The sequence below is a fragment of the Branchiostoma lanceolatum genome, chromosome 1 (genome assembly GCF_035083965.1).
Source record: "Branchiostoma lanceolatum isolate klBraLanc5 chromosome 1, klBraLanc5.hap2, whole genome shotgun sequence".
NCBI classification, from domain to species: domain Eukaryota; kingdom Metazoa; phylum Chordata; class Leptocardii; order Amphioxiformes; family Branchiostomatidae; genus Branchiostoma; species Branchiostoma lanceolatum.
Genome location: NC_089722.1, coordinates 42,872,156 through 42,887,063, shown reverse-complemented (window position 1 = coordinate 42,887,063; position 14,908 = coordinate 42,872,156). Strand labels below are relative to the sequence as shown.

Here is a 14,908-nt window from a genome sequence, read left to right as displayed (position 1 = left end):
CTAGCTGATATGAATCAACAAATAAACAGCCTCATGGTGTAACACACCAGTTTTCGGCAGTAATTAGGAGGCTGCGTACGACTATATGGTTTGATCCAATCACTCCGATATGGACCTCTACTTTCTCGATCAGTGTGATGGGTTCTTTAACACGCTCATGGTGTGGCTCTCCCCAAATATATCTCCTCTGGATGAATGTAACCCATTTAGGTAGTGTGCAAACCAATATTAAGCCGAAACGGGGGGATTTGAGCTCCCGATCTCCAGTTCTGAATTAAAGGTTATTCTCTTTTAACCCGGACACGCTGTAATTAAAGCTACCTTTTTCCAAAGAAACCAAGACCCCAAAGCTAACGGGTCTCATAGAAAAATTCAATGTAGAACTGAAGCTAAAAGGGAATGGATACCAGGCTATGGAGGCTGGTCATTTTTCCAACCAGACATATGCAAAGGTCAGAAGCTTTAGAATCGGTTCTACAACTCAAAGTTTCAGATTAACCATTCAGAGCCTTTAGTTAATTACATCAAAGAGTAAATGCAGAGTAATTCTTTTCATGGTTGGCAACGATTGGGAAAATCAATAGTTTGTGATGAAAATTAGTCCAACCTCTACGAGCTACACCAAGCTCTTAATTGATTCTTATTCTTAAGAATATAGGGTTTGAAACTATATATATATACTATAAGATGATGTCATAGCAATCATATTTTATTACCTCCTCCAAAGAGACGCGCTGCAGTCGGTCGACTTCCCGACAGGTGGCGCCTGTGAAATGTCCATTTGAGTAGCTTAATGCCATTCGTGACGTCAGCTTCAGACATCAACACGCCCATTAACTGAGACTAATTAAGAATTGTTTTTGTCATGATCCGTTGCGTAACAGCCGCCACGGCATCCATGAGGCACACCAGTAGCAAGACGACTGAAGACAGTCCTTCCTGACTTCCTTGCCCACTACGAAAATCATCTAAAATCATATTGAGCAAGGTAAGTTTACATGAACCTTATTGTAAGTATTTTCAGAAATCAAATCTCCTTTTGAAAAGGAATTCATTATGCCATGATGAAGGCAACTGAAATCGTTGGTGAGAAAGAATCACGTTTGCATGACATTGTATAAAAAAGCAAAAAATATTTTCAAATGTTACCAACCTGATCAAATCCCTGAAAGGCATCGATCTTGGTCTTGGCATTTTTAAAAGATGTTTCACTTAAAAGATTGGGGGTTGGGGGTGTTGTCCACCAGCCAACGGGCTCTATTTTTGTTGTATTTCAGACGGAGTAAAAAAAAAGGTTTTCTGTTCCTTAAAAACTGGGCATGGAATAAAACAAAACAGTTAAGTTTCCTAAAGTGACATTTGTGCCATGATGATTTCATCAATGCATTTAAAGTTTGTAATCATTGCTTAAATGGTAACCAGCCTAGCGCGTTACTTGTTGGCCACTGTGGTGGAATATGTGTATATCAAAGGTTACGCAAAAAACGTAAGCAGCTGGATGAACGTTTAATACAGACGTTTCAGACAGCATCCGCTGTCTTTCTTCGTCAGTGACTAAAGGGAATTTACCAGGTTATTTACCTAAACTCTGAATTGATATGTTATTCTAACCTTCGTTGACCTATCAAGGGTTGCTGTCTGTTTTTTATTTATATTTCGTCCTCCTGCTCCGTTATTTTCCTGCCAAACTCCGAGAACCGATAAATTATATTGATCTGGCCTAATGTCCTTCTCTGGATGGTCCAAAGGGCGTCAAGGAAATTTCAGTGAAAAGTAAAAAGAGTAAACAACCTCCATGTTAAATGTAAATATTCAAACAGCCAGCTTCAGACCATCAACACACCCATATCAGTAAGACTGTTTGTCGAACTCCATTGCGGAACAACGTGTTGCAACGACCCAAGGTACCAGGATCTATGATCTTTCTTAGAGAAAAGTGTTTCTTTTCATTTTCTACTGTTTTCTTTTTAAAGAGAAAACAGTGGAAAATGAAAACAAACTGATGTTGTAATAAATATCGATAGCTGAAGAAAATATATGATAACAAATATGAGTTTCAAAACCATATTGATGATGTCATCAGAACCTCTACTGTCCCCTCTAGAGACGCACTGCAGTTGGTTGAAGGGTTTTTGAAATATTCATTTGAGCACCTCACGCCATTCGTGACGTCAGCTTTTGGCAATCAACACGCCCATATAAGTGAGACTAATCAAATCTTGTTTGTCACAATCCGTTGCGTAACAGCCACGCAGAGCTCGAGTCTGAGACCCACAACTGCGACAAGAAGACTGATGACAGTGCTGCATGACTTCCTTTCTCCTTGAGAGAAACTGCCAAATGAAGATTTTCTGACCAGCTTGAAAGGTAATTTTAGATAAACCTTAAGGTGAAAATATATTCAATGCAAATTGCTTCGTGATAAGCTGTTCATTTTGCCTGATGAAGGCGGATTAAAGGCAACCAAAATGCCGAGAAAAGGCAGCTATGATGGTGTAAAAAAGAACCCATGAGCACACTAACGAAGCTGTTTTAAATCATGTAACTTCGCCTGAGCGTACGTGGTTGGCAGGGAGCATGGTTTGGAGCGCTTTATTAGCCTTGTTTGGGCTGAAGGCATTATTCACAAAACGGCCCGAGTTCCCATCTTTGACTGTAAGAAATGAACCACATATTAAGGATCTGTAGATTATGAAGATGCCGGATATTTATCCCCTTAAAGATATAAGAACACGGTCTATTTCCTGTTGCACTTAAGACGTAGTGAAAACAATCACTTTCTGGTCCTTAAATACAAAGCATGGGCATGGAATAAAACAAAACAGTAAATCTTCTGACGTTCAAAGTATTCGTGTCCAGCACATTAAGCACAATGTGAAAAGACGATGGTGATAATGCTAAAACAACTTCAAATCTTTTTAAATCATGGTTTTCGGATTCTTGGCTTGATTTTGTTCTGATTTGAAAAAATAGCAATCATTAATATGTATGAACCCCAACAGCTCATACTCAGGCATAAGTAGTGGAAGAAGAAGTGCCTTTTCATCCTCTTTTTATTCAATTTTGCCTGCCTGCTCCGCTATTTTCTTACAGAAATCCAAGAAGTGAAATATAAAATCTCTTTACCTGTGAAGTCCAGACGGCGTCGTGGAAATATCAGTGAAAAGCAAAAAGAGTAAACAACCTCCATGTTAATATTCAAACAACCAGCTTCAGACAATCAACACAATTATCACTCAATTACTGAACAGCTACTGAATCACGTTAATCAAGTCATAGCCTTATGTCTCAGAGGGGACGAAGAGGATAAGTAAGTAAGTACTGAATCACGCATTCTCCAAGCACAACAGAAACGTTATTCATTTTGTTTTGCATGGTTTGGTTTTGTATGGTTCAGCTGGGTTTTTTTTTTGTAGTTTGCCCACATTTCTTTATGTGCTTTTTGTTACATATGATAATTGTTTTTCATTACTGTTACTAGTATTTGTATAGTTTGTCCATATTAGTTTCTACTTGCAGCTGTATGATAATAATCGTGAATTAGTTCTAGTTTACCGTCATCGCCTCTTGTCCTTTTATTTGGAGAATAGTTATTAATGCCTTAATGACATTGTTCGTATAAATTAGCGTTTGTTCTTTTAGTCCACAGTGTATTTCTGCTTTGAATACATAATTCAGCTATTCAGATATATCCTGCAATGGACGTTATTGCATGTTCGATGAATTCAACTATAAACCAATCATATAGGGCAGAAAAAAAGTTGAGGATAAATGTTCAATCTGATAATTTGAAACTGAAATAAGTAACATCTTGAGCTGCATGAACAGCACAAAGGCGGGGCAATCCTTCTTGCATATCAGGCCATTTGGAACTGTTCGAAATGCTCAGATTTTACCAGAGGAGGTTTCTTAAATGTTTTGCTTAGGTGCCACGTCAACATGGGAAGAAAGCTGAGACACCTGCTTATTTTCCTTCTCATCATCCTGAAGGAGCCCAACATGCCAGAAGCTGGCTGCAGCTGTGCACCATCATCAAGCTGCGACTGCCCAAACCTGGGCCTCACCAGCATCCCTCAGAACCTCCCAACATCCATTTCCTGGTTAGATTTGAATGGTAACCAGATAACAAAGATTCAGGCTCGTACATTTGCAAATCTACCCAAGCTAAAAGTTTTGGATCTGAGCCAGAACAAAATTGAAATGATTCAGTCTGGTACATTCACAAATCTACCCAAGCTCAAAGAGTTGAACCTTTACAGGAACAAGATAATAGTGATTCAACCTGGTGCACTTGCAGATCTACCCCGGCTACAAAAGCTATCCCTTTCTTCCAACAAGATAACAAAGATTCAGACCAATACATTTGCAAACCTCCCCCGGCTACAAGAGCTGTCCCTTTTCTACAACCATATAACAACGATTCAGCCGGGTGCATTTGCAAATCTACCCCTGCTGGAAGTGATGTCCCTGCGCTTTAACAAGATAACAATGGTTCAGGCGGGTACATTTGCAAATCTACCCCTGCTACAAGTGTTGTCCCTATCCTTCAACAAGATTACAATGATTCAGCCTGGTACATTTGCAAATCTACCCAAACTCCATCGGTTGTACCTTTCCTCCAATCAGATATCTGTTCTCCCCCTGTCGGCATATACCATGTTGGCATCTATTCCTGTCGTAAAGATTCACAACAACCCCTGGCAGTGTGACTGTGAGATGGCACCCTTTCGGCAAAAAATGATCGAATCTCATTCGTTTGAAAGACAGATAATATGTGCCCAACCAAACAACCTCTCGGGACAACTCCTTGAAGATGTCAGTCCCGAAGATCTGATATGTAAAGACAGAACCAAATCAACACCACCTGTTGATGCCAAACACTTATTTGCTTCAACTGTAGTGTCAACATCAACATCTACATTTGGCAACCCAGAAAGCCATTCTGGCCCAACAGCAATTGGTTCCACCTTTGACCCACTGCCTGCCGTTACTCAACAGAAAGTGGTAACAACTGTTACAATGGCACAGGCAACTCCCCCCATTCCCGTCATGGGAACTTCTAACAAACCAGAAGGCAACGGCTCCCATGGATCTGCCCCTTGTTATCCCCTACATGTTCTCATTGGCTCCATCTGTGGTACATTAGCTGGCACACTCATCATCGTTACCATCGTTCTCACAATCTGGTCAAAGAGGACCAAGAATCCTCCTTCAGGACCAAATGTCAACATTGCTTTGAGTAACACTAACATGACAGCTGCTGTAGTGGCCAGTGGTCATGATCAGACAGGGCAGGGGCAGTCTTTGGCTTCCACTCAAGCCTTGAATACTAGTACCAAACATTCATCTAGCATCAGAGAGCCAGCTGTACCTGAGCCTCATTACTATGTAGATGTAGACACATCACCAAACCCCACTAAACCCAAAGGTTCAGGTCCAGGGAAACCTAAAAAGAAGTCTCTTGTCTCATTTAGAAAAACACTTCCTGAAGCTGCCCCTCCTCGTGATGGTGATGATGATGATGATGATTGTGTGTATGTAGAACCAGATGGTGCCCTGTACATGAGGCCAGAAGATGTCCTGTATGAGATGCCAGCAAATAGTCAATGCGAGGAGCCAATATATGTCAATGACCAGCCTCCAACAGAGGCCACAAATTTACCCACTGATGCTAATGGTTACATGATAGTAGAACCTAAATGTCTTAACAACCATCCTTAAGGCATTTCAAAGGTTTGCTATTAATCATGGCGATGGGTTTTACCCAGATTTTCACTAAGATTTAAGAAACTGTGCATATATTCCATTGATGCATTGTCAACTTCAGCTGCATGTGATTGATGTGGTAGATCCAAAATAGTACGCGACAGCATTAAGTGCTTAGTTGGTTTTACTTTATTTTATATGTGTCAATGAATACAAGGAAAAAAATTCTACTTTCTTCTATGACAGGCACTGCTGTTTTGGCTTTGTGATTATACTGATTCTTGTGGGCATTTTGTGGATAAACAGTAGATGTAACTGATGCGATTACAGTAACAAAGCAGTAACATTGCAGTTTATGTAGCAGCACTGCAGTAGTACCTTAGGTTTGCGAAGGGATGTCATTCATTTGTATTTGTGATGGATGTATGGCCCAATGCAATTTCTTTTAAGGAGTCCATCCTCCCATTGTAAGCGCCAGGCATGGGATAGCCACAGCACTCTTATGCTTCTATATTACTGGTTAGATTACTGGTAGAAGAGGACAAACCCAGAACAAAGTCAATGAAGAAAACAATATGTAGAGTTGACTTGTAGACAGTACGAACCAAAGACAGGACTCTAAGAGCCTTTAAAAACAGTGACGTGGAATGAACAGTTGTAAGTATAGTCTTCACATAATAAGTCTGGTAAAAAAACTGAGTTTTAGAGACAGAATGACAAGTGTTTTTCAAATGTGATTATAGTGTTATTATTCTGTTATGTAATTTTAGAATGTGCCTGCTGTACATGTATTACCTTTAGATGTTTTTTATGTTTATCTACATGGACTAAAGGAAGACTTGTGGAGCACGTCTTTTTGGGTGGACTAGTGGACAAATTATCAGATTTTCGAAACGGTTTCATTACTACAAGAGGCTATAGATCTGAAGACTGTACGAACCACAGACAGGGCTCAAAAAGCATTCAAAAACAGCAACATAAAATGAATAGCTGTAGGTCCAGTTCTGACATAGTAAGGACTTTTTGATGAACTGAATATGAATTTGAGTGACAGAAGTAATAGTAAAGTTTTCTAAATTTTGATTTCTAATGAAACCATTTAATGTCATGGTTCTGTTATGTATTTTCAGAATGTGTAAGCAGTAGTACCTGGGTAAGTTGTATATTTATCAGTAACTGACAAAGTGCCAGTAGGACGGATAAAGGAATTGGATAGGGTTCTTTTGAGACAGAAGTAACAAGACGGTGTTCTTTTCATCCAGTGTAATTATTCTGCTATGTCATTTCAGAATGTGCCTGCTGTAGTGACAATGGATGTTTTGTTTTATTTATTCATATGGAATTCATCGAGACTAGTGGAGTGTACCGGTGCAATGGCCTAGTGGGTAGAGTGTTCGCCTTGCACACGGTAGGTCGTGAGTTCGAACCCCGGCCGGGTCATACCAAAGACTTTAAAAATGGTACTTACTGCTTTCTCTGCTTAGCACTCAGCATTTGGGAAGGAGTATGGAAGTTAAACACACATCACTACCAGCGGACTAGCCCCCTGCTGTAGAAACTTGCACAAAGTTCTGTGGCCCAAGGGCTGAGAATCGGAGATGGGCGCCGCCATATGTTCCACCAAGTGGCGCGGGAGGACTTTAACTTAGTGGAGTGTATATGCATACCACTTAAGGATAGAGTAGCAGTAGTTTTTAGCAGAAATTTCCATTTTCACACTGATCACTGAGAACATTTTACCAAGAACAATGTATTAAGGTAAACAAAGTAGACCATATTTGGTCATACTTTGCTTCCTCACAATAAACGCATGATTGATTGAAATTTTCGTACCAAAAAGCCGAATGTATTCAAGTTGAGATTAAGAATCATGTACCAAAAGGCCGAATGTAATGATTATCATGTTGAGAAGTCAATTGAAAATTCCATACCAAATGCTGACAGCCAAATACATGCAGGTTTAGAAACCAATTGAAAATTTAACTGTCAAAAAATAACTGTCAAATTCAAATGCACGCATGTTGAGAAGTTAACTAAAGATTATGTACCAGTAGGGTGACTTCCAAATGTAAGCATATTGAGACATGAAAAGTTTGCACCAAGAGGCTAACTGCAACAGGAAGCTAATGATGAAAAAGATGAAATAAAGTTATAGCACCATGATAAAAACCTGGTGCTTGGAATCTGATTTAATTGACTACCATCTATCTGATATGAATCAACCTCACCAGTTTTCTGCAGTAATTAGGAGGCTGCGTACGACTATATGGTTTGATCCAATCACTCCGATATGGACCTCTACTTTCTCGATCAGTGTGATGGGTTCTTTAACACGCTCATGGTGTGGCTCTCCCCAAATATATCTCCTCTGGATGAATGTAACCCATTTAGGTAGTGTGCAAACCAATATTAAGCTAAAACGGGCGGGATTTGAGCTCCCAATCTCCAGTTCCCGAAGAAAGGTTATAATTCTTTAAACCGGACACGCTGCAATTAAAGCTGCAGGTACCATTTTCATAAGAAACCAAGACCCCAAAGCTAACGGGTCTCATAGAAAAATTCAATGTTTGTAGAACTGAAGCTAAAATGGGAATGAATACCAGGCTATGGAGGTTGGTCATTTTGCCAATTAGACATATGCAAAGGTCAGAAACTTTAGAATCGGTTCTACAAGTCAAGGTTTCAGATAGCCAATAAAATTGACAATTCAGAGCCTTTAGTGAATCATATAAAAGAGTAAATGCAGAGTAATTCTTTTCATGGTTGGCAACGATTGGGAAAATCAATAGTTTGTGATCAAGATTAGTCCAACCTCTACGAGCTACACCAAGCTCTTAATTGATTCTTATTCTTACGAATATATGTTTTGAAACTATACACTGTTAGATGATGTCATAGCAATCATATTTTATTACCTCCTTCAAAGAGACGCGCTGCAGTCGGTCGATTTTTTGACAGATGGCGCCTGTGTAATATCCATTTGAGTAGCTTAATGCCATTCGTGACGTCAGCTTCGGAAATCAACACGCCCATATACGTGAGACTGATTAAGAATTGTTTTTGTCACGATCTGTTGCGTAGCAGCCGCACAGCAACTATGGGGCACGCCGGAACAAGAAGACTGAGGACAGAGGGTTCTTGTCATCATTTCCTTGCCCACTACGAAAATCATCTAAAATCATATTGAGCAAGGTAAGTTTGCATAACACTTATTGTAAGTATTTTCAGAAATCAAATCACCGTGATCCACTGCGAGACATCATAACCAGCAAGAGAATGCAACTGACAGGTCACTTCTTGCGTCTACCGATAGAACGACACTCGAAGATTGCAATGACCTGGGTGCCACCAGGAGGCAAAAGGAAAAGAGGCAGGCCTAAGAAGACCTGGCGCCGGACCTTCCTAGGGGATCTAAAAAGAGCAGGAATCCCATGGGAAGGGGCCCAAGAAGCGGCGACCGACCGGTCAAGATGGAAGCATGCTGCCCAATGTGCCTGCGGCACAGGAGGACCTAAGGTCTAAGGTCTCAGGATAATGGTTGGAAGCAAGTGGGAAAGTGAATGGTTTGTAGTAGGATCCAGTCTATACTTTAGAAGCTACACCTAGTCTTATACTAACATGATCTATTCTTCCAGATCGACAATCTCTCTTTAAAGAAGTGCACTTATGGTATCAAGATCAGAGACCTGTGGGGTTTTTTTGCCGATAAAGAAGTGAAGGTTTATTGAATATTGAATAATGATGACAAAGAACAAAAAGGTGCAAAATATCAATTGCAAAACGACGTGGATAATGTCATGATAATCTTACTTCAAAGACCATTCGCTGAGAAACCCACTGCAGTTGGTCGATTCGTCGACAGATGGCGCCTGTGAAACGTTCATTGGAGCACCTTCACTTCACTCGTGACGTCAGCTTCAGACAATCAGCACGCCCATACAAGCGAGACTAATCAGCCACGCAGAGCTCAAGTTCGAGAGGCACAACTGCGATAGAAAGACTGAGGACAGTCCTTCGTGACTTCCTTTCTCCATGGGAGAAGGTGCCAACTGAAAATATTCTAACCAACTTGACAGGTACGTATAGAACTATGGCTAAATCTTAAGGTAAGTCTTTTCGCAAATCAACTCACATTATGAAAATGCATTTATTTTGCCACAATGGAAGGTAAATCATCAAATAAACATTCGCTGTAAACATGGAGGAAAGAACGAAGCGAGGTTGTGCAGAAGAAAGTCAACTTGGATAAAGCTTCTCACGGGATCAAACACCTGCCGGGCCCTTCTCACTTATGAAAAAGGAGGTAGGGGATATTTCCGAGCAGTACTATTAGTCCTCTGCTCTTCAGAATGGGTCAATTAGCCCTCACTTACAGAGTCGAGCTTTTCTCAATCAATCATTGTGTTTCTGACTCAGGGACAGGAGGATAAGAGTGCTTTTCAGGTCTACTTATCTAACCCAGAGTCTGAAGTGGCCTTTGGACCTTCTTTGTATTCTCTCTCATTCTTAGGCCGTGCAAAGTTGATTTGTTTGTTTTTGGATTCATAGCTTCATTTTTACTGATTTTCAGAAAGAGAAATAACGATATCTTAACGAACTCAAAATGATTATATTTTTCTACCAAGATTTGAAACAAAGTCTTACCTGTTGTTATAGTTTCATCCATTTATAGAAAGACTAAGAGTTTAAATTTCATTATTCAGAACATCAACCAGCCTACTAGTATGTTGACCTTTAGTATTTTGACCTTGATGTACGAGTGGTAAAATTTTCCTGGTCTATCACAGAGTCCCATGTTCGACTTTGTCGCCTGCTCGCTCCGTTATTTTCCTGCAAAAAAATAGAAAACGAAGAAATCAAATTGACGTGGCCTAATCTCGAGCACCTTATCTTGAAGCTCCAAACAGCGTCACAATATCAATAAAAGCAAAAAAGGAAACAACCTCCATGTCAAATATTAGTATTCAAACAGCCAGCTTCAGACACTGAACACAACGAAAAGCGGCCTGTGTGCCGATTTGAGCTTCGCGTGAATAAACAAAGGTTCAAACAAGCAAACAAAAAGACATATCAACATGTTAAATATCGATATTCAAACAGCCAGATTCATCCATATTAGTAAGACTAATTTGAAACTGTCGCCCGCACAGCTAATGAAGCGCGTATTCTCCAATGACAGCTGAATCAGTCAAAAGCAAAAAGAGTAAACAATCGATCTCCATATTAAACGTTAATATTCAAACAGCCAGCAGACAATCAACAAAACCATATCAGTAGGGCAAATGCAAGACTGTTTGTCGCACCACGTTATTCAACAGCTTCTGAAGCACGTATTCTCCAAGGACAACAGAAACAGGTTTGCTGATATCACTATTCATATCGTTATGCATGGTTTTGTCTTGTATCATGGTTTGGTTGTTTTTGAATAGTTTTCCCACATTTCTTTTTGTGATTTTAGTTACATATGGCAATAGAGTTTCTATTACTAGTATTTGAATAGTTTGTCCATTTTAGTTTCTGCTTTCAGTTGTGTGATACTGACTATAAATCTATTGCTTCTATATGTAGCTTATCATCATCGCTTTTTGTCCCTTTTGCTGTATAATAGTTATTAGTGTCGTTTGTATAGATTATCGATTATTCTTATAGCTCACAGCATATGTCTGCTTAGAAACCTTAATTCAGCTATTTCGATATATGTTGCAATGTATTCTATTGAGTGATTAATGAAATTACAATTAACCAATCAGATATATCATCAGAATAAATGTTCAAACGGTTCAGTTGGAACTGAAACAAATAACTACTTCGGCTGCATCTCTGGGGAGGGGGAATCATTATAATAATTGCATATCAGGCTATTTGAAACTGTTTAAAAAGCTCAGATCTTAACAGAGGAGCTTCCTTAATGTGTTTTGTTTGTTTAGATGCCATGACAACATGGGAAGAAAGCTGCAACACCTGCTGATTTTCCTTCTCCTCATTCTGAAGGAGCCCAACATGCCGGAAGCTGGCTGCAGCTGTGCACCATCATCACGCTGTGATTGCCCAAACCTGGGCCTCACCAGCATCCCTCAGAACCTCCCAACAACTATTTACCAGTTAGATTTGAATGGTAACCAGATATCAATAATCATCCTGGTGCATTTGCAAATTTATCCCAGCTCCAGGTGTTGTACCTGTCCCAAAACCAGATAACAATGATAAAGGCGGGTGCATTTGTAGATCTACCCAGTCTCCAAGAGTTGCACCTGTCCTACAACAATATAACAATGGTTCAACCTGGTGCATTTGCAAATCTACCCCGGCTGCACACGTTGTACATTTACTACAACCAGATAGCAATGATAAAGGCGGGTGCATTTGTAGATCTACCCAGTCTCCAAGAGTTGTACTTGTCCTACAACAAGATAACAACGGTTCAACCTGGTGCATTTGCAAATCTACCCCAGCTACACACGTTGTACATTCACTACAACCAGATAACAATGATTCAGCCTGGGACACTTGCAAATCTATCCCAGCTAGAAGTGCTGAGTCTGTCCAATAACAACATAACAACGATTGAGTCTGGTTCATTTACAACCCTAAACCAGCTAACAGTGTTGTACGTTTCCTCCAACAAGATAACAGTGATTCAGGCAGGCACATTTGCAAATCTACCCGTGCTAGGAGAGTTGTCCCTTTGCTCCAACCAGATAACAACGATTCAGCCGGGTGCATTTGCAAATCTACCCAACCTTTTTTGGTTGTACCTTTACTCCAATCGGATATCTGTCCTTACGCTGTCGGCATATACCATGTTGGCATCTATTCCTGTCGTAAAGATTCACAACAACCCCTGGCAGTGTGACTGTAAGATGGCACCCTTTCGGCAAAAAATGATCGAATCTCCTTCGTTTGCAAGACAGATAATATGTGCCGAACCAAACAACCTCTCGGGACAAAGCCTTGAAGATGTCAGTCCCAAAGATCTGATATGTAAAGACAGAACCAAATCAACACCACCTGTTGATGCCAAACACTTATTTGCTTCAACTGTAGTGTCAACATCAACATCTACATTTGGCAGCCCAGAAAGCCATTCTGGCCCAACAGCAATTGGTTCCACCTTTGACCCACTGCCTGCCATTACTCAACAGAAAGTGGTATCAACTGTTACAATGGCACAGGCAACTCCCCCCATTTCCGTCATGGGAACTTCTGACAAACCAGAAGGCAACGGCTCCCACGGATCTGCCCCTTGTTATCCCCTACATGTTCTCATTGGCTCCATCTGTGGTACATTAGCTGGCACACTCATCATCGTTACCATCGTTCTCACAATCTGGTCAAAGAGGACCAAGAATCCTCCTTCAGGCCCAAATGTCAACATTGCTTTGAGTAACACTAACATGACAGCTGCTGTAGTGGCCAGTGGTCATGATCAGACAGGGGAGGGTCAGTCTTTGGCTTCCACTCAAGCCTTGAATACTAGCACCAAACATTCATCTTGCATCAGAGAGCCAGCTGTACATGAGCCTCATTACTATGTAGATGTAGACACATCACCAAACCCCACTAAACCCAAAGGTTCAGGTCCAGGGAAACCTAAAAAGAAATCTCTTGTCTCATTTAGAAAAACACTTCCTGAAGCTGCCCCTCCTCGTGATGGTGACTATGATGATGATGATGATTGTGTGTATGTAGAACCAGATGGTGCCCTGTACATGAGGCCAGAAGATGTCCTGTATGAGATGCCAGCAAATAGTCAAAGCGAGGAGCCAGTATATGTCAATGACCAGCCTCCAACAGAGGCCACGAATTTACCCACTGATGCTAATGGTTACATGATAGTAGAACCTAAATGTCTTAACAACCATTCTTAAGTCATTTCAACGGTTAATTGGTATTTACCTTGAATTTTCTCTAAGATTAAAAGAAATGTGTCTATATATTTTATTGATGCATTGTCAAATATTTGTGAACAACTTCAGCTGCATGTGACACATCATGGAGAATGAGCGTCTTATAATTGTCTTGTGTGATTCTAGTAAACGCTTAATTGGCTTTATTGTCTTTTATATGTGTCATTACATACAAGGTAACTGATTGTCTTTTGTGACGGGCAGTGCTGTTTTGGCTCTGTAGTTGTACTGTTTCTTTTGGAAATTTTGTGGATATACAGTAGATGTAATGAGATTACAGTAACAAAGCAGTAACATTGCAGTTTGTGTAGCAGCACCGAAGAAGTATCGTAGGTTTGCGAAGGGATGTCATTCATTTGTATTTGTGATGGATGTATGGCCCAATGCAATTTCTTGCATGGACCAAAGTTTTAAGGAGTCCATCCTCCCATTGTAAGCGCCAGTCGGACGTGGTATAGCCACAGCGCTCTTATGCTTCTAGATTATTGGTTAGATTACTGGTAGAAGAGGACAAGCCCATAACAAAGTCAATGAAGAAAACAATCTGTAGACTGTACAAACCCGGACAGGACTCTATATCTAAGAGCCTTTAAAAACAGTGACGTGGAATGAACAGTTGCAGGTACAGTCTTCACATGATAAGTCTGGTAAAAAAAACTGAATAGGAGTTTTAGAGACAGAAGTGACAAGTGTTTTTTAACTGTGATTATAATGTTATTATTCTGTTATGTAATTTCAGAACGTGCCTGCTGTACATGCATTTCCTTTAGATGTTTTTTATGTTTATTTACATGGGCTAGAGGAAGGCTTGTGGAGACCATTTTGGGTGGACTAGTGGACAAAATATCAGATTTTCGAAACGGTTTCATTACTACTAGAGGCAATAGATCTGAAAACTGTACATACCACAGACAGGGCTCAAAGAGCATTTAAAAGCAGCAACATAGAATGAATAGCTGTAGGTCCAGCTGTGACAAAGTAAGGACTTTTTGAAGAACTGAATATGAATTTGAGAGACAGAAGTAATAGTCAAGTTTTATAAATTTTGATTTCTAATCAAACCATTTAATGTCATGGTTTTGTTATGTAATTTCAGAATGTGTAAAATAAGCAGTAGTACCTATGGATAAGTTGTATATTTATCAGTAATGGATAAAGTACCAGTAGTTGGCAAGGACGGATAAAGGAACTGAATAGGGTTGTTTGAGACAGAAGTAACAAGACGGTGTTCTTTCCATGCAGTGTAATTATTCTGTTATGTCATTTCAGAATGTGCCTGCTGTAGTGACAATTGA

At 40.1% G+C, this 14,908-nt stretch overlaps 1 protein-coding gene across 1 annotated transcript; it reads left to right on the top strand.

Annotated features, from left to right (window-relative positions):
• The first annotated feature begins 3,939 nt into the window (after nucleotides 1-3,939).
• On the top strand, nucleotides 3,940-13,574 carry LOC136427103 (slit homolog 2 protein-like). Its single transcript, XM_066415821.1, has 6 exons — nucleotides 3,940-4,573; nucleotides 5,429-5,582; nucleotides 11,634-11,821; nucleotides 11,932-12,279; nucleotides 12,997-13,146; nucleotides 13,396-13,574. The coding sequence occupies exons 1-6, from the start codon at nucleotides 3,940-3,942 to the stop codon at nucleotides 13,572-13,574; spliced, it is 1,653 nt and encodes a 550-aa protein (XP_066271918.1).
• The last annotated feature ends 1,334 nt before the right edge of the window (nucleotides 13,575-14,908 follow it).